Here is a 19,699-nt window from a genome sequence, read left to right as displayed (position 1 = left end):
ACGTATGAAACGGTAACTGCGGGTCGTGTACCGTCTACCTCCGTTGGTTTGAACGACACCTCATGCAAACCAACGGGGTTCATTTTTTAATTTGAACTCCTAGTAACCCTATGGGCATTAGCAGGGGGAGCGACACTAGTTTTGCCAAGCCAAAAAACCTCAAAAAAAGCTGAAAAAAGCCCAAAAAAGACGCTAAAACTCGCAAAAGTTTTGCGGGTTTTACCGGGTTTTTGCGACTTTTTTCGGCTTTTTTGGGGGTTTTTCGGCTTGGCAAAACTAGTGTCGCTCCCCCCGGGCATTAGCGTGGTTCAAAAAATCGATTTTGCTCCACACCGCTTATTCGATTTATAATAAGATTCTATCAAAGTCCAAATAAAGTCGTAGCACTCGGGCTCAGACTGGGTACCAATTCTAGTACTGCATTTGGTCCCCGGTACCCAAGTTTGACATTTGACTGTATACCTCATTTTTTATTGAACTTGTTCTTTAGTAACCTATGACAACCAACGTAGATATCAACACTGAATGCAACATGTCAAACTCTTGCGTTGTCTCAACTCTCTAAAGTCTCTCATGCTAGATATAATCTGAGCTCTCTGGGGCTGTTTACAAGGGACAACTAGTTTGAGCTTCAGAGGATCAGCTCTCGAGGTCCAGCTCCCAATACGGTTTTCGTCCACGAATCATAAATGCAAACGCGCGGGATTACTTTTTCTCATTAATTTATTAACAAACATACCTAGGGTGTGTTCGTGTAGTTTTTTTTTTCTAAATTATATTAATGTATATTTTAACTTTTAAAGCAAATTCTACATGATTGTGTAGTGTGTTTGGCCGGCCGGTAACTCTTGGATCAAGCAAGAACGGGGCCCGTCCGGACGATGGGGGGGGGATACTATAGGAATGGCGACGTTGGAGATCGGAACGGTGACATCGTCAGGCTGGTAAACGGGGCGACGGGGTGGTAAGTCGGTGGGGGTCTCATTGGGTTCGTTACACTTTTTGGCCTGGGAGTTGGAATTGGATTTTCGATTAAGGACGCTCCAAGTTACCAAAGTTGCACAACGAAGGCTGATGAAGGATGCTTCCAATTTTCTAACAGTTTAATACTTCGTTTTCCTAAAATAAAATAGGTAAATGTTAAATTGATTGCAGAAAACTATCATTTAAAACGTTACCCACCGGAGATTGATTTTTTCTTGTTTATATTTGTTTGAACAGTAGTTACTCATAGCAACATTAGTGGAGTACTAGATATTCAATTTGCAGAAGAGCGCAAGGTATCATTATACGCAGGTATTATATTTTTTTGGTCTAGTACTTCATGAACCCCGAAATTTCACACCAATGTATGGGAGTTGAACGACTTTATTTGGACTTTGATTCTATGCCTTCTCCTAAAATTTGAGCTGAATTGGTTGAAAATTGAGAGTGCACAAGCCCTTCGAAGTTTGTATGGGAATTAGTATGGGAAAAGAACGCTTTTCATTCAATTGACCGTAGCATTTTCCCAAGTGCCCTATAGTGTTAGTTGACCCTTGGTACTCCTAGGCTACTCTATCAGCTACAACTTTTCCGAAGACCACATTCAAATCGGACGCCTCATTAATTAGTTATTGTTCCTACAGTTGAAAGTCGGAATTATTGACACGCGAAAATCGATTTTTCTCATAAAACCATGCGTCAGACAAAGTCCAAATCAAGTCGTAGCACTCGGGCTCAGACTGGGTACCACCTCTAGTACTACACTTGGTCCCCGGTACCCAAATTTGACATTTGATTGCATACCTTATTTTATTGTACTTGTGCTTTCGTTACCTATGACAACGACATGTCAATATGTCGAATTCGTTATTGTCGACGCAGTTTTATTACTCCCATGCTCTAATCTGAGGTCCCTGGTGCTCTTTACATGGGCGAGATCGAGCTTGAGAGGATCGGCTCTTAAGGTCGGCTCCAAATAAGGTTTTCGGTTCCGAATTAGGGAAACAAACGCATGTGGTTGCTTCTTCTCACTAATTTCTTAATTACATATTGACGGTGTAATCGTGTTGTAGAGTGTCTGGACGGCCGGCAACGCTGAGACCTAACAAGAACGGCGATGATGGGGACTAAGGGGTTGCCGACAGTGGAGATTAGAGCGATGGCGTCGTCAGGCGGGTCAACATGGCGCGGGGTGGTAGGTCGACGGGGAGTATTTTACTGTGTTCACAGCGAGCGACGGAATTTCGGCTGGCGTGAGATGATGTCCTGCTAAAAGCTCTCATGATCGACAACGCTGAGGACTGCTTGAACTAGTTGCACGACGGATGGTGAAGTATGTTTCCGAAAGAGTTATGATGATGAACTTGCCCATTGCTTCTCCCAGATCAAGACCCAGAAGGCCATCATTTGCCTGACATGATCCAAAGTTTTAACAATTACTTCCATTTCCTAAAATAAAATAAATGTTAAATTGTTTGGAGAAATTTATCACTCAATACTCACCAGAGTCTGAAATTTTTCGTGTTTATCTTTGTATAAACAGTAGTTTGTTACTCATAGCAACATAAGCGGAGTACTAGATTTTCAATTTGTTGAACGGCGCAAAGTATTAATATACGAAGGTATTATAGTTGTTTGGTCTAGTACTTCATGAACCCCGAAATTTCACACCAATGTATGGGAGTTGAACGACTTAATTAGGACTTTGCGTCAGACGTACGTCGGACATAGTGCGCTGGATAGAGGACCCGGTCCGCTATCCAGCGCACTATGTCCGACGTTAGATTTCCCGTATGGATTTGGAGAAAAGGCGATTGTCGCGAGTGGGGAAACTTCGGGTTTCAACCGCGACGGCAATATTGATTTTTGACCAGCAGCAGAAACTTTAACAGTGATCGTTCAGCTTTCCAGCAGGCAACATTGCTGCACATGGCGCCAAATATACACGGAGAAATCAAACTACCTAATTTTTGGGTCGATTTTACTCAAAGCTGAGTATATCGAATAAACTAGTTATCCAAAATTAGGTTGTTTTCCCTCTTTCCCCCACCGATGTTGTCAAAAACAAACAGAGATGCATCTACCCAATGGGGGTACTTGAGCCCAATAAGCCAATTTTGAGTAAATGTAGGTATACTCAAATTTGGGTTGAATGAGGGGGGGTCTTGGGTTGAATTTACCTACTCTTAAGTATATTTTTTGCTGGAGGTAAAGGCAATTTACCTAGTGTGAGTTTAATCGATTTACTCAAATTTGGCTTATTGGGCGGAACTATGGGATTGCGTCAAAAGAACTCAATTTTGGGTAGTTTGGCGGTTCCGTGTAGCACACATAAATCATGGCTACTATGTTTGAAGGCAAATTGCAGTGATGCCCATCGAATAGTGAAATCATCATGACCAAAGATTTTCCTTCTGGCTAAAAATCAATAACTAATTAATGAGGCGTCCGATTTGAATGTGGTCTTCGGAAAAGTTGTAGCTGATAGAGTGGCCTAGGAGTACCAAGGGTCAACTAACACTATAGGGCACTTGGGGAAATGCTACGGTCAATTGAATGAAAAACGTCCTTTTCCCATACTAATTCCCATACAAACTTCGAAGGGCTTGTGCACTCTCAATTTTCGACCAATTCAGCTCAAATTTTGGGAGAAGGCATAGAATCTGGTTACGAGTCGAATAAGCGGTGTGGAGCAAAAACGATTTTTTGAACCACGCTAATGGGCATCGTAAAACACACTGGTGGAGTGGTGGCAACCCTTTTCGCTGTTTTGTTTTGATTCTGCGTTCCGTTTCACCCCGTTCCATGAGCAGAATGACGCTTGAACCATTTTTAGTTTGAACGATGTGCAGATTAAAGGGGGTCGAATTAAAGTGTTCAGATTAGAGCAACATTTATTGGGCCGTTCTTTCTATAAACAGCGGAAACTATAGTGCAGGAAACTACTGTAGAGAAATAACTTTATTAATTAAAATACTAGAGCTAATCGACCACGAACGTGTTCACACATGAATGGCGTTTCACTGAATGAAAGCGTATTGATGAATGGCGCGCAAGGGAATCGCGCCGTCGCAGCAGGCGGTGCTTTGTGCTGCCAGATGCGAAAGCTCACAGTTGTCAGCACAGCCGTAACGGTTAGAGCATCTCGATCGTTGCTCCATCCAATAACATTAACGGCGGCTACTATTCGAGCAACCCGCGCAGCGCTACCATTTTGACTTAACCACTCTTTTCCACACCGGTAGCAATCAAATTAGTCACCCTGATTCGTATCGGGAGGGTTGTCATATTCTCATTGCATTTTTAGCAGCGCAACTGTCGCGCTGTTATATTTGGTCCCCCACCCATAGCGCTACTATTTTGCGAGCGCATCTAGCAGCGACCGGTAAAGTTTGCTGCAATGATGGAGGGCTACCAAACGGGGTATAGAAGCGCACCGTTAAAGGTGCTCTTAGAGGAGGTCAAACCAACGGGGGTAGACGGTAGTAATTTTACTGCTCGCATCTTGCATCCGGCGGGATCCGGTGAACATCCAGTGAACTTGGTTACTGGATGTTCATGAATGTGTCACAGTGCCCGCATTTGCAGAAGAAAAGAAGCATCAACTCGGAGAAAAAAAAATACCGTGGACGTTAAGATTGTCATCGGTGACGCCAACGCGCTGGTCGAAAGCGAAGACGGCTACTAACAAGACAGACAGCTCCCACCCTGTTGCTGGCGACATGGTTGAAACGCCCTCAACGATTCACAGGAACATTAAAACATGATTGTGTGCGTGTACATCCAAATACGTACACGGAAATGGTAGCATCGCATGCCCACTCATTCATGATGTTGTTCCCTGAAGTCGTTCGTGGCGCTAGTGTGCTTGTAGCTGCCAAGGTATATGGAGCAAAAGGGTAGATGTCTGTCTTGTTATAAGCCGTCTTCGTCGAAAGAGAGGACTTTTTCCGTCCAATCATCGGTACGGAGAGCCGATTTTTTGAACGATGGAAATGGAAGTGCGACAGACAGAATTCGAATCGACGACGATGCACAAGCTCTGGAACCTCCAACGCTAGACGAGGCCAAGACAGCCATTAGAGGTCTACAGAACAATAAGGCTGCTGGGAAGGACGAACGCCCGGCCGAGCTTCTCAAGCACGGTAGTGAGCAGCTGTATCAACTCTAACACCGTATTATATTGAATATATGGGAAGAGGAAAAACTGCCTGCTAGTTGGTTGGATGGTCTCATTTGCCCTCTATATAAAAAGGGCATCGACTGGAGTGCGCGAATTACAGAGGAATAACACTTCTCTATTTAGCGTACAAAATTTTGTCCGGAATTCTGTTTAACAGGCTGAGGCCGACTGAGGAGTCCTTCGTCGGCGAATATCAAGCGGGTTTTCGTCAGGGCCGATCAATGACGGACCAGATGTTCACTCTGCGGCAGATTCTCGATAAATTTCGAGAATACAACTTGCAGACCCATATTAACTTCAAGGCGGCGTACGATTCAGTGAAGAGAAACGAGTTATGGCGGATTGTGATCGAACATGGCTTTCCGACGAAGCTGATTAGACTGATTCGTGCGACGCTTGACGGTTCGAAATCAAGTGTACGGGTTGCGGATGAAATTTCGTCATCGTTCGTGACCTTAGACGGGCTGTTCAACATAGTGTTGGAAGAAGAGATAAGGAGAGCTGGTGTGCAAAGGAGCGGAACCATTGTCACGAGGTCGCATATGCTCCTGGGCTCCGTAGACGATATCGACATCATCGGGATCGACCGTCGGGCCGTGGAAGAGGTGTTCATTCCTTTTAAAAGGGAGACTGCGAGGATTGGACTAACGATTAACACCACAAAGACCAAGTACATGGTTGGCTTGTGGTCAACGTGGGTCCGGTCGTGGTATACCTATTGTATAGTGATGACGACGTGGTCCTAGGTGGTGAAAAGTTTAATATTGTGGATGAGTTTGTTTATCTTGGTGCAGGCTTGGGTACAGGTACTCTTCGATATAACGTACAAAAAAATCTGGAGCTCGATTTGAAAAGGTCGTATGTGCTTTTGTCGATTAAAAATTCGAACAGTTGGATTCGCTTATTATAGCAAAAACCGTTGAAATTAAACAAAGTTATACATACAGCAGAATCTTCACAAAACAGGCTTTCCGTTCCATCATTTAAAGTCTCCAAAATATCTTCTACATGGCTACAATATCTAAAATAAACTGATCGAATTTTATATCGACAAATGTACATACGACCTATTCAAATCGAGCTCCAGAAATGTTCTCTTTGTACGTTACATTGAAGTGTACGTTATATCGCAGCAGAGAAAAATTTAATATTTTTTATGCTAGTGCTGATGGATTCGACGTGAAATTATTCCCAAATATTTAATGATAATAATAATAATGATTTCGGTGAAATTCGCAAAACTTATAACGAAAAAAATAAATGAGTTTTTGCGAAAAAATCATTTCGTTTTTTGTGCTTCGACATAACGTACATTTTGCTTTGATATAACGTACACTATTTTTTTTTTCCTTTTTTTTTTTTAAAAGACACGGGACACCGTCTTCAGCCTAGACAACGGACACAACACACATCGCCCGGAGCGGGGATCGAACCCTCACTCCATAGCACTGTACCACAGACAAACAGACGTAACACCTTGAACGATTTTCATGGAAATCCATCGCCCAGTTCACACTACCATCACCTGGTGGAAAAGTTGCACGAATCACTGTGTTGTGCAATATCGTCAACAGAAGGCGCTAGTGTGAAACGTCAAACGCATAGAAAAACGATGTGCGCGCCTCTGGTTGTGAAAGCCACAACTATGAAAATTTAAAATGATCGTTAAAAGCGTGGTCGATGGAAATTTGGCAAGTGTTACGTCTGTTTGTCTGTGCCATGGTTCATAGATGTCGTTGAGGAGAACTGGAGACGGACTTTGACCTCCTTTAAGTTTCGAGCAAGGTGTTGTTAATCAAGAAATTCGCGGTTCAGAACAAGTAGCTGGGACGTCGGGCCGGAATCAGCAAACTAGGATAAGTGAGCAGAGAATTCCCGTCGGCAGTGTTTCCCACAAACCCTTGGAAAATCTGAAAGGCCGGAATACGCAGCATGGGCGTTCGGAATGCGAATGGTCATGATAAGGGAAGATTCAAATATTACGTCCATCGTTGTTCGGGTTTTCCAGACCCCCCCCCTCCCCCCTCTGTCACGCAATTTTCCTATACCGAAGACACGTACTGTCACACTTTTCTAGACCCCCCCCCTCCCCTAAATGTTGGACGTAATTTTTGAACGTTCCCTAAAGGAAGGAACATGGTGTGCCGTTGAACCTCCCGAAGGCGTTCAGATCAGCGACGAATGGTCCCAGCGAGCTTTGGCAACCATCTGTTTAAGCATCGAAAATGCTCGAACGGCGCAAGAAGCATGGAGAAACCTTCGAGCGGCTTTTCAAGACAGTGGAAAATACCGTAAAATCAGTTAGTTGCGAAAACTTATGCGGATGGAACTGGAAGAATGTAATTCCGTCGAAGAATACGTAGATGAGATCCTGACCACCAGCCAGAAGCTCCAAGAAATTGGGTTTCCAATCAACGATGAGTGGCTATCACTAGTGCTGATGATGGGACTTCCTAAACGGTATGAACCCATGGTGATGGGCATGGACGCGTCTGGAGTGAAGTGGACAGCTGATTGGGTCAAGTCAAAGATTAGTCAAGACGTTACAATCGATGGCTCCAGTTCCGGCAATACGAGCGGTGCTTTGGCAGCACGTCCTAAGAAGGCAATAAAGAAGAAGGATAAATCCAGTATCCAGTGTTACAAGTGCGAGAAATTTGGACATTATGCATCGGAATGTCAAGGCCAATCGAAACAGAAGCACGTCAGAGATGAAAAAAGTTCTAGACACCGGAAGGCAGCGTTACTGGTAGTTCATCGATCCAACAGTGTTCCAAAAGAATGGATCCTTGACTCAGGAGCAGGATATGTGTAGAACGAAAGAAGCACTGATCGATGCCGGGGAAGATTCCGAAACTCAAACAGGTCGAAAGTTGAAATGTTTCCGGACCGATAATGGAAAAGAGTTTGTTAACAAGCAGTTCGAAGACTATCTGAAGACGAATGCAGACGGTACGATTGAACGCTACAAGGCCAGGTTGGTGATAAAGAGATTTTCTCAAGTTAAAGGTGTAGATTATACTGAAACTTATGCACCTGTAGTTCGTTACGCCACGATCTGATATCTTTTGGCGCTGGCGGCAGAGCTGGATCTTCATGTGCACCAAATGGACACGGTTACAGCATTTCTACAGGGAGACTTGAACGACGAGCAAATTTATATGGAGCAGCCAGTTGGTTTCGAAGATGAGCGTGCCCCGGCCAAGGTTTGCAGATTAGGTATAAGAATAAGAAGCTGCTAGAAAGCAGACTGAAGCGTATGGGATTGAAGCGTTCCAAATATGATGCGTGTGTGTATTATCGGAAAATTGAAGACAAGCTGATTATAATTGCTGTGTACGTAGACGACTTTCTAATTTTCGCAAATGACGAGAAGATGATTGAAGATGTAAAGCGCCAGCTTAGCGAAGAATTCAAAATGAAGGACTTAGGAAAGGCAGAACAGATTGTCGGGCTGCGCGTGATCAAATCAAAAGATGCTGTTTCTATCGATCAAGAACGGTACATTGACGAACTATTGGAGAAGTTTAATATGAAGGATTATAACCCAGTTTCTACTCCTCTTGATGCGAATCAACGACTTTCCAAAGAAATGTGACCTAGGGATGATGACGAAAGAGAGAAGATGCGAAAGATTCCATTCCGTGAGCTGGTAGGAGGACTACAGTTCATTGCACAATGTACAAGACCTGATATTAGCCATGCAGTTAGTGCGCTGAGTAGCTATTGCAGTGATCCTGGATTCGTACAGGACGTACATGAAGACTGGTGATTCCAAGTTTTCTGGCTATAGTGATGCAGATTGGGGTAACGAATCCGAAACTCGGCGTTCCTACAGTGGCTATGTCTTTCTTCAGAGCGGTGGAGCAGTCGCATGGAGTTCTCGGAAGCAATCAACCGTTGCTCTTTCAGCAACAGAAGCGGAATATATGGCATTATCATCGGCAACTCAGGAAGTCATCTGGTGGAAAGGATTCTTGGACGAGCTCTTAGGAATTGCCGATCCGATAACCATCAAATGCGACAATAAAAGTGCAATCAGCTTGGCTGAGAAGGAAATCGGATACTCGGCAAGAACTAAACACATTGACATCAGACACCGTTTCATCCGAGAACAACTAGAACTGAAGTCAATGAAACTAGAACATGTTCCCTCCAATTTTCAAGCTGCGGATATTCTAACAATGGCGCTACCTGGCTCAAAATTAATTGAAGACAGAAAGTAACAAGGTGTAATATGAATTTCCGCTTAAGGGGGGATGTTATCACAGTAAGCGTTATTGTTACTACGTTAATAAATTCATTCTCTGTTACGACTCTTGAGTAGACGCGTTTTCTATCAAGAACCATCCAAAAGAAGCGTTATGGAGGCAAGATATGCTGGAGCAGATTTTCGGCAAGCGAAAGATCCTGTGCGACAATCAATCTGCGATGTGCATTGCCGAGAATAGATCGTATAACCACCGGACGAAGCACATCGATATACGATGCCATTTTGTACACGACTTTCTGGAAAAGTCGGTGAGATCGAGTTGAAGTAGGGAATGGGTCAAGCATTGGGTGCTAGTGATGGGGCCGTAGCTCCAAGCATAATAACGGAAGAAGTCCGCCCAGAGTTATTCCAGAAGAATCAAATTGCGGCGATAGAAGCGATCGCTTTTGTTGCCTTCTTATATGATTGAACTAAGAGGATTGAAGAAAAAACACGCAGCAGACGTATCAAATCCTGTGGTGAGTGAACATGTTTAATGTTTAATTACCTGGTTATTACAACTTTTCTTGATGCATTCTGTACCATCCTTGGTCGTACATACACATCCAAATACCCACCGGCAATAACAAAGATAACACAAAGCTATATATACGTATTGCAGATTGTACGTATACATTCGGAATCGTAATGATATCCACTTATCAGTCTGTTGACTAATTTATTGCGTTTACATATATATGATGCGCTTGTGGTCGAGCTAGAAATTTTGGACTTTGAAACCGCAAGCGCAAGAGCAGAAGAATCATAAATAAGAAGTTTGGCATAATTGTTCGGCGCAGCAGTCATTGCTGTGCGTATTCGTTTAAAATTAAACATTAGTAGGCCAAGCCGCGTAATCATGGCCAGCCGTGCTCTCAAGTATTACTACGATCTGCTGTCGCAGCCGTCCCGTGCGTTGTACATCCTGCTGGAGCAGACGAAGATACCCTTCGAGAAATGCCCAGTGGCTTTGAGGAAATGTGAGGATCAACTTTCAATTGATTTTTATTTGCAAAATTTGAATGAAACTTATTCCGATTTTAGTTGAAAACCGTTCATCTGAGTTCGTGCAGAATATCAACCGCTTTGGTAAGCTGCCCTGCATCATTCACGGGGACTTCAAGCTGGCGGAAAGTATTGCGATCTTCCGGTATCTGTCGCGGGAGTTCCAGTTCGATGACCGATGGTATCCGAAGGAGCCCTCCGACCGGGCCCGGGTAGATGAGTATCTGGAGTGGCAGCATGCCAACATTCGGGCTCAGTGCGCCCAGTTCTTCATCTACAGCTGGATCACGCCGCTGCTGGGGATGGAAGTGGACCAGGCGAAGGTCGACAGGCTGCGTAAGAACATGATCGATTGTTTGGACGTTTTCGAACGGGAGTGGTTGAATGAAGGCCGGCAGCCATTCGTTGCCGGAAAGGAGCTGAGCTTTGCCGATGTGGTGGCGGCTTGCGAGATCGAGCAACCGAAGATGACCGGGTTCGATCCCCGCGTTGGGCGACCCCATTTGGCGGCCTGGATGGAGCGGGTGAGAACGGCCACCAATCCGCATTACGATCAAGCGCATAAAATTCTGTACAAGTACACACCGAAGGAGATCGAGACCCCGAAGGGGGAGTAAGTTTCGAGTGATGGCAGCAATATATGTTGAAAGTGGAGAGTTGTTTGTTTTGATTTGATTTTTATCAGTATGTAGCCTTGCGTAGGTGTGCGTGACGCATATTCACGCATTCAGGTGATGTTGTAGTTGTGACACACGAATACCACTGCATTGTTTTGCTTTCGCAAATCAGCGTAGTCACTCTCAACAGTGCTAATCTTAGCCGGACTTATCAGAACCAATTTAGCTGTTGAACTTTGAAGTGGTCCTCGCGCAGCTGCAACATGTCGAAATTACGGTACTTTTATGACTTGATGTCACAGCCCAGTCGGATGCTGTACATTTTTCTGGAGACCACGAAGACCCCCTACGAGCGTTGTCTTGTGAATTTGGGCAAAGGTAAAATATTCTTACTGCCATTAAATATCAGCTTGTTTACATAAATAACTCTTTTTTCCAGGTGAGCATCTGACCGACAAGTTCAAGGCTACCAATCGCTTCCAGAAGGTGCCTTGCATCGTCGATAAAAACGATCTGCACCTGGCGGAAAGTGTTGCCATCGTGCGGTACCTGGCACGGGAGTATCCCTTCGCGGATCACTGGTACCCCAAGGACAGCCAGAAGCGAGCCCGCATCGATGAGTATCTGGAATGGCAGCAGCACAACACCCGGGCCGTCTGTGCCACCTACTTCCAGTACATGTGGCTTCGGCCGCGACTGATGGGCACCAAGGTGAACCCGGAACGGGCCGAGGAGCTCAAGCAAAAGATGGAGGACTGCTTGGATTTCATCGAGGGTGATTACCTGGGCGGGGGCAACCGATTCTTAGTGGGCGATGAGATTTCCGTGGCTGATCTGTTTGCGGCGTGCGAAATCGAGCAACCAAGTAAGCCGTGAAATGGGGTGGGCTGTTTTAGGCTGTGAACCGTTTCGCTTGTTCGTTTAACTTTTAGTTAAAATTTGACACTTCGATAGTTATTTTGAAAATAACCCTACTCCCGAGCAGGGTTAGTGTTGACAGTTCGATAGTTATTTTTTGTTCGCAATGATTTGGCTGCGTACTGTATTTTGTTCCAAATTACTACTCGTCTGTCAAATTTCAAATGGGCCGCCGTCGTGGTTATTTTTTAACTTTTCGATGGCAAATAACTATCAAAGTGTCAAATTTTAACTAAAAGTTAAACAAATAAGCGAAATGGTTCACACCCTTAGTCGTTGAGTGGTATTATATTTTGGTTTCTCCTAGAAATGGCCGGCTTTGATCCATGCGCTGGAAGACCGAAAATGACTGCTTGGATGGAACGGGTTCGGGAAGTAACCAATCCACACTACGATGAAGCGCACAAATTGGTCTACAGGATTGCTCCCGAAAGTGTTCCGAGGCCGAAGTTGTAGGTTTCGGTATGGGCAATTGGAAAGGTAACGGATGAGTGTGATTTACAGGGGGAAAATGTTCAAAACAAAATCTTTTACTTCAATAGTTTATAATATTTGGTAGGACAAAAAGAAACATCCTTGGAACCATCCCTGGTGTTGTTGACGACAACGAGGTTATTATCCAGAACAATGAAGACTGTTGCGACTGTGGCTGAGAAGAACAGTTATGTCTTTGCTTCAAAAGCCTTTGTGAACTACAGAAGCTTACTCGACGCTCTTAAGCCTGGAACACATAGCGTCCGTTCCGTCGAAGTTTGCGTTTTTTTGACAGTTTTCCCATGGGAAATGTGTCAAACTACTGTCACGCACACGCAAACGTATGCATTGTGTGGGGCACTTTACTCTCAAGACAAATCAAATACAGTCAGGTCTTTTTTTACGCGGTTTTCATTTACGCGGCCGCGTAAATAAAAACTCCATACAAAAAAAATTTCATCGTCTTATTTTTGCATGATTCGTCGAGAAATGGTGAGACTTTTTTTACGCGGTTTTTTGAATTTTGAACTGAGTTTTATTTTTACGCGGTACGTATCCCCCGCGTAAAAAAAAACCTGACTGTAATTCAGAATATTTTCTAAATATCAAGCCTTATAAGGACAATATATTGTCCTCTTATTTGCCTTGAAGCGATCAATTCTTGTGGCAAGATTCTCTCATTGTCAGAATGCATCTCCTGGAAGTTGAAGTACTTGCTACAACGTTCTCTGCTTGCTGATATCCGGTCGGTCTCGTGGCAGTACGTGACGACCGAATCCCGCAACAACGCCCCATGCTTGCTAACATTTGGTCTGTCTCTCAACAGGTACGTCCAGATCGAATCCCGCTACTACGTCCTCTGGTTAGTGGTTGCTGACCTCTGATCCGTCCCCTAGCAGGTAAGTTCAGATCAATTCTGTAGGGTTTGTACTGGCATGCACTCTCTATGTTTACATTGAGTGTGTAGATGGTGCGAATTGAGCAGTTACGAATGAGCGTGTAGAGTGATAGTTGCGATAAAGTGGAGCGTCGGTGGACGACGGACAGCGAACCTGTGGGAAGTCTGGTGAATCCGAACGACCGGAGAAAGCTTTTGAACTGGAGAGCTAGAGTTTGCCGTTGTGAGAGTTGCTTCCGGAAGTGGACCCTACAAATTCCCGCTACAACGTCACCTGGTTGTTGACATTGGTCCGTCTCCTAGCAGGTACATCCAGATCGAATTCTGCTACAACGTTCATTGGTCGCCGACAACTGTGGGATACGAAAACGTTTTCTCATGAATTTAATGACTCCAAGCATACGTTACATGATAGAGTTATACAATAATGGCTTTTGCAGTACTAGCAACAAGGCGATCCGTTGCCGAGCACCGACGGCATCGCAGCAACCGTTCACTCAACCTCTTTGGAAGCCAAACCGTCGCTTGAGTACGGCCTAAGTCGTGTATCGTTGGTGATTCTTCCCGATGAAATCCCAAAATTTCACAACATCTGGTCCGTCTCTCAACAGGTACGTCCAGATCGAATCCCGCTATAACGTTCCCTGGTTGCAGACGTCTTCCAACAGGTACATCAAGACCGAGTTTCGCTACAAGTTCCCTGTTTGCTGACATTTGGTCCGTCCCCTAGCAGGTAGGTCAAGACCGAATCTCGCTGCAACATCTGCTGGTTGGTGATATTCGGTCCGTCTCGCAGCAGGTACGTTAAGACCGAATCTCGCAACGTCTCCCATTTATTGACATTTGATCCGTCTCAGCAGGTACGTCCAGATCGAATCGCGCTACAACGTTTCCATGGTTGTTCGCCTTCAGCTAGATTGATGAGGTACGTAACGGGCGTCTGTTCACCAAGAAGGGGTAGCTCAAACAGCGTCTGTTCGGGTATCCAGCGGCTAAATGTAAAATGCTCTTCTATCGGTAGCTATACCTAAGGTGGCAGCCATGGTGGATAGGCCACCTTAGCCCAAAAACCTACCGTTCTCGAAAAACCGTTACAGAAACCGAAAATGAACAAGGGTTCGCAACCTTACCATGATCCAGTGTTACGTGCCAACTGATACTGCTGAAATGCAAGACAAAGAGAACTTTAACAGCCAACGACAATGCGGACTATGAGCATCGACTATCTCCATCTCCATCGACCAGTGCACAAAGTGACATGGGTTTCCCGTGATGGCGTCACGGAAAATCAAATCGACCACATCTACACCAGCCGTCAGAAGTGGGTTGGCTAGGTCTCCGTTAAGAAGAAGTGAGGACTCAGCAGCGGGAATCTGCGAACGCAGCTCCAGCGTGGGAGCTCCGATGCATTCCCCGACTAGCCTGAAGATCACGAGAGACTCGTAAAGGTTGTAGCAGCTGCAGAAACGGCGAAAGCAAAGGTTACGAAGTCCACCCAGATGGACGCCTTCGCTTTCGCAGAAAGCCCAAAAAGTGTGACGGATGCGACTGATTTTGGTAGGTACTCGTAGAAGCGGGTGAGGCAGCCGTCATGTGAGGAGTTGTCTGGCGGTGCCCGCAATTCGATTAGTATCCTAGGCGGATACTAACTCCGAAGGACGGCAGTAATTCCCGCAAGTCGGCACCCGGATGGAAGGGAACAGGGGGTTGCGACCGTTGTTAAGCCTTTAGAAATCACGAAGTAGAAGGACAGGGAAGGACCTTCCTTGGACGAAAGTCGAGCGGAAGAGGAAGAAGAAAAAAGTCGAGGAAAACAACGTGAATGGCAACGCGCTCGTCATCCAGGTCGAACAGTCTAAGTACTCCGACTTCTTGAGGACGATGCGAAGCGACGCTAAGCTCGTGGATCTGGGAGCCGACGTGCGCAGTATCAGACGTAACTCGTACGGGTGAAATGATCCTAGAGCTCAAGCGCCACAAAGAACGCAAAGGCGTCGTCTACAAAAGTCTGGCGAAGAGGTTGACGCGAGGTCTCTTACAGCAGAGGTGACTGTGAAGGTTAAGAACCTAGACGAGGTCGCTGAAGCGCAAGAGCTCGTCACGGAACTGCGGCAACAGTGCGAGGTGCAGGTGGCCATCGCAACCGTTCGGCTACGGAAGGGGTCGGCAGCTACCCGTGGCGGACGTAAATAAGTCCGTTAAAGGAGGGATGATCAAGGCGGGTTGGTCAGTATGCCTTCTGACTTTTCACGAGTCATCGGAGGTTTGTTTCGGGTGTCTGGAAACAAGACACAAGTGATGCAACTGCAACGGCCCCGACCATGCCTAGGCGAGTCCACCCTAAAATGGGAGCTACTCTAAAATGCAGCGGGCACGATCGGAGGAAGAGCGAAACGAACGGCGGGTGGTGTTCGCCGCTGTAAAAGCCGCGCTGAAGGCCGAGATAAGGACAAGCAAAAAGGTCTGCTTTGAAGGTCTCTGTCAAAGTGCCAATGCGAATCCGTAAGGTGATGCCTACACGATCGTGATGGCTAAGTCGAGAGGTGTAGTGGCTCCTACAGAGCAATCCCCAGAGATGTTGGAGGGGATCATCGAGGGGCTTTTTCCGCGTCATGATCCTAGTCCTTGGCCTCCTTTCGTAGGATAGCTGGGGACTGGGGCTGGCGATGAGGAGAGGGTCACCGATGTGGAACTTGCGGGGACAGCAAAGTCCCTTGGCGTAGTTAAGGCCCCAGGTCCGCACGGAGTTTCGAACCTGGCCTTAAAAGTAGCTATTACACAAGCTTCCGAGATGTTAAGGTCTGCTATGCAGAAATGCATGCACGAGGAAGTTTTCCCAGAAGTTTGAAAGAGGCAGAGCATAGTTCTGGTGTAAAAGGCGGAGAACCACCTATAGACCCCTCGGCATATAGACCAATATGCTTGATCGACATGGCGGAGGAGGTGCTCGAAAAGATCATCCTCAATAGAATGTTGAGGTACACTAAAGGTGTAAATAGTCTCTCGAGCAGCCGGTTCGGCTTCCGGAAGGGGTTGTCGGTTACAAAAACCGCCAAGATAACGCTACAGCGTAAAAGAAAGGGCATTCGTTACTGTGCAGTAGTAACTCTGGATGTAAAGAACGCGTTCAATAGCGCTAGATGGCCGGCTATTGCTGATACGCTCCTGTGTCTGGAGATGCCCGATACAAGATTCTCGGAAGTTACTTCCAAAATCGAGCCTACTAGTTTTCGACACAGAGATGGGTCGAAAGTGCTTTCACATAACCTCAGGTGCCCCGCAAGGTTCCATCCTGGGCCAGTGTTATGGAATGTCATGTACGACAAGGTGTTGTTGCGATCAAGGGGAATGACACTGTCTTTGCTAACCGGAAAAATCCGCATTTATCCGTTGCTAACCGTCGTTAACCGCGTCTAACTGCTGCTCAGTTAGCAGTGGTTAGCGACGGTTAGGAACGGATAAATACGGATTTTCCGGTAAGAAAAGGATATGTCATTCCCCTTGGTTGCGATCCAGTTACATCGTTTAATTTTTGTACGTGCCTATAGTATGGAAACCCTATCGACCATGGAGAAGCTACGTGGACGTGAGCATTATGCATCATGGGCTTTCGCGATGAAGATGACGTTGATTAGAGAAGGTTCCTGACGAGCGGTGAAATCGTTAGATGGACAGGAGGTACATCCGGGAATGAGCGAACGAGCATTAGTGGCGATCTGCCTAAGTATAGAGAAGAACAATTATGTCGATGTCATCAAAAACCGATAGCAACAGAGCTTCGGGAACAAAAGTAGAGGTTTGTCGGCCACACTCTACTCAAGGTCATACTCTCTGTAAGCATTAGCTGTAACAAGGCGATGGCGGGCAGGCTTTCAATATTTGCATCTTAGATCTCATCCAACACTAATAATTGTTCAATAATGAAGTGCGCAACTGAAAAGTGAAGTTGGTCGCCGTTAGGATATAATGCCACAAAAAGGCATGAATCAAAAACGTTAAAGCTCTTTTATTTATTTAATACTATAGACAAAGCGAACATAAATCACACTTTCGTTATCGGTGGAGCTTAGTAGGCATACACTGTTCCAGTGTAGGTACCCATTGTATATCACGTCGCAGTAGGCGCAAATTTATTCAGAATCTTATGCGCTTCATCATAGTCTGGTTGGGTGGTTTCCTTAACCCTTTGCATCCAAGCCGTCAGATGTGGTCGTCCTACACGTGCGTCGTATCCAGCTAGCTCTGTAAAAAACACCAAACATTCCAATTCATCATCCCGTAAAACCCCTCGAACCGTCGATACTCACTCGGTTGCTCGATCTCGCAGGCCGCCACCAGGTCAGCGATCGAAATCTCATCGCCTGCTATGAACCGTGCCTCCCGCTGCAGCACGTTCGATTCGATGAAATCCAAACAACCGACCATCTCGGCCTTCAGCCTCTTGGCGACCCGCGGGTCCATGGTTTCCCCGCGAAGCGGTCCTCGCCACACGTAGCGCACGTACCCGGCACAGTGCAACCGAGTGTTCGAATGCTGCCACTCCAAGTACTCGTCGACCCTGGCGCGCCTACGGCTGTCCCTCGGATACCAATGGTCCGGAACGGCGAACTCTCGCGCCAGATAGCGCAGAATTGCAATGCTCTCCGCCAGTTTGAAGTTCTTCCCGTCCACAATGGCGGGCACTTTGCCGAAACGGTTCACATTTTGCAGATATTCGGGCGTTGTGTGTTCCCCTAAAAAAAGATCAATTCCATAATGTAGAAAATTCGTACCACCTTTCAACGCAGATTTCGCATCTCGTGAGCATGTGTGCGAGAGCACGTGCGCGACTAGATGTCGATACCGAGAGCGAGAGAAAAATGGCATTGACAGTTCGTTCATACACAGCCAATAAGCCAACAGCAGCAGGCTTAGAAGTTTTAGAGGGCACTCACATTCCCGCAACGCAATGGGACACTTTTGATAGGGGATTTTGTTCTGCTCAAGGAAAATGTACAAAGCACGGCAAGGTTGCGATATGAGGTCGTAGTAGAAGCGAATACTGCGACCGTTTGCCATTGCAGCGTTTTCACGATATCCGGTCAATCACTCGTTTTTTTTCTCTGAAAAACACACACTTGGGTTCAATGGATGATTGATTCACAGAAAAGAACCGAGAAACGAGAACGCACTTTTTTATGATTGGAGAATACAGACTGGCAGCTGCCTAATGAATGGTTGTTTGTCGGTCGCTTCGCTCTTAACTGAACGAGTTGGGGAGCGGAGAAAAGTGCGAAGCGCGATCAGCTGATAGCGTAGTAGGCGTGTTTGGAACGTTTGATGCACGTGTTTGTGAGCGAAAGGTTAAATGAGGGGTAAGACAGTGAAGGTTGGTTTTAAAATAGAAAAGGAAGAATGTCTAAATATTTTTTATTCATAATGTGATGCTGATGAACGGGGACCTAACGTAAGGCTAATTGTCGAATGGCTAAAATTTTGGAATCATTGAACTTGGCGAAAATGCGAATAAACTAAAAAAAAAACAAAAACAAATGTCATTTTGTCAGATAATGCTGTGAAAGCGTCCAGCCGTTTAGTTGCTAGCTTAGAATAGTAGTATGGACCGCCTGTCGCTGGAGTAGAAATCCACCATACCGGGAACCTCAATTCAAGGTGTCATGCAGCCCGTGTCGAGGGACGAATGGTCGAGAGAGTTTAAAGCATGATCAATTTTGATATAGAGCTGATATAGACAAAAGGAAACAGTGCCCGGAGGGCAATCTCATTACAATCCCGACAGGCACACCGGAAAGATGTAACGTGGTTGATGAGACCCATCAACTAAAACGGAGAAGGCTTTTCTGAACGTGATAATCGGCTTCGCGTCCTCGAAGAGCATTATGCACAAAGGCCTCGGAAGTCGATGTTAGCGGCCAAGCAAGGCTACGACAAGCTCATGAAAACAGTGGCAGCGGCAGAGCCCGTGAAGCTGAAGGTGCCGAAGTCTACTCAGAAAAACGCAATATGAGACGCCCCTTGAGCTAAGTCGGAAAAAGTCAGGTCGACCAGTTGTCAAGCAATACAATGGTGACACTCCTATCATCAGAACCGACAAGTTTAAGCACTCGGAGGTCTTGAAGGCGATAGAAAGCGATGCCAATTTCACGGATCTGGGAGCCGACGTATTCGTACCGGTGAAATGATTCTTGAGCTGGTTAGGACACTGTACGCAAGGGCTCCGTCTAGAAGTATTTGGTGTAGGAAGTCCTTGGCGAAGGACTAGATGCTCCAGTGTAAAAACCTGGAAGCGATCACAGATGCGGAGGAGTTCAACACGGCACTGCGGCAACACAGTGTGAAGTGCTGGTGGCCACTATAGCCATAGGGCT

The 19,699-nt window shown here is 45.9% G+C and overlaps 3 protein-coding genes and 1 long non-coding RNA gene across 4 annotated transcripts; 2 read left to right on the top strand and 2 right to left on the bottom strand.

Annotated features, from left to right (window-relative positions):
- Positions 1-705: 705 nt before the first annotated feature.
- LOC134292050 (uncharacterized) lies at positions 706-1,613 on the bottom strand. The gene is made up of 2 exons (XR_009999429.1): positions 1,183-1,613; positions 706-1,119 (listed from the first exon to the last, which is right to left on the bottom strand). It is a non-coding gene; the product is annotated as an uncharacterized LOC134292050 (long non-coding RNA).
- An 8,507-nt stretch (positions 1,614-10,120) lies between these two features.
- On the top strand, positions 10,121-11,078 carry LOC109428444 (glutathione S-transferase theta-2B). Its single transcript, XM_062844291.1, has 2 exons — positions 10,121-10,399; positions 10,464-11,078. Exons 1-2 carry the CDS (start codon positions 10,279-10,281, stop codon positions 11,039-11,041), a joined length of 699 nt encoding a protein of 232 aa, XP_062700275.1. The 5' UTR covers positions 10,121-10,278; the 3' UTR covers positions 11,042-11,078.
- An 81-nt stretch (positions 11,079-11,159) lies between these two features.
- On the top strand, positions 11,160-12,498 carry LOC109428446 (glutathione S-transferase theta-1). Its single transcript, XM_019704211.3, has 3 exons — positions 11,160-11,419; positions 11,481-11,906; positions 12,267-12,498. Exons 1-3 carry the CDS (start codon positions 11,305-11,307, stop codon positions 12,413-12,415), a joined length of 690 nt encoding a protein of 229 aa, XP_019559756.3. The 5' UTR covers positions 11,160-11,304; the 3' UTR covers positions 12,416-12,498.
- Positions 12,499-17,317: 4,819 nt separating this feature from the next.
- On the bottom strand, positions 17,318-18,585 carry LOC109422153 (glutathione S-transferase theta-3). The gene is made up of 3 exons (XM_019696796.3): positions 18,266-18,585; positions 17,639-18,064; positions 17,318-17,573 (listed from the first exon to the last, which is right to left on the bottom strand). Exons 1-3 carry the CDS (start codon positions 18,387-18,389, stop codon positions 17,440-17,442), a joined length of 684 nt encoding a protein of 227 aa, XP_019552341.3. The 5' UTR covers positions 18,390-18,585; the 3' UTR covers positions 17,318-17,439.
- Between the last annotated feature and the right edge of the window lie 1,114 nt (positions 18,586-19,699).

Source organism: Aedes albopictus, chromosome 1, assembly GCF_035046485.1.
Source record: "Aedes albopictus strain Foshan chromosome 1, AalbF5, whole genome shotgun sequence".
Taxonomy (NCBI): domain Eukaryota; kingdom Metazoa; phylum Arthropoda; class Insecta; order Diptera; family Culicidae; genus Aedes; species Aedes albopictus.
Note: the sequence above shows the minus strand (reverse complement) of the source record. Positions and strands in the feature narration are given on the sequence as shown.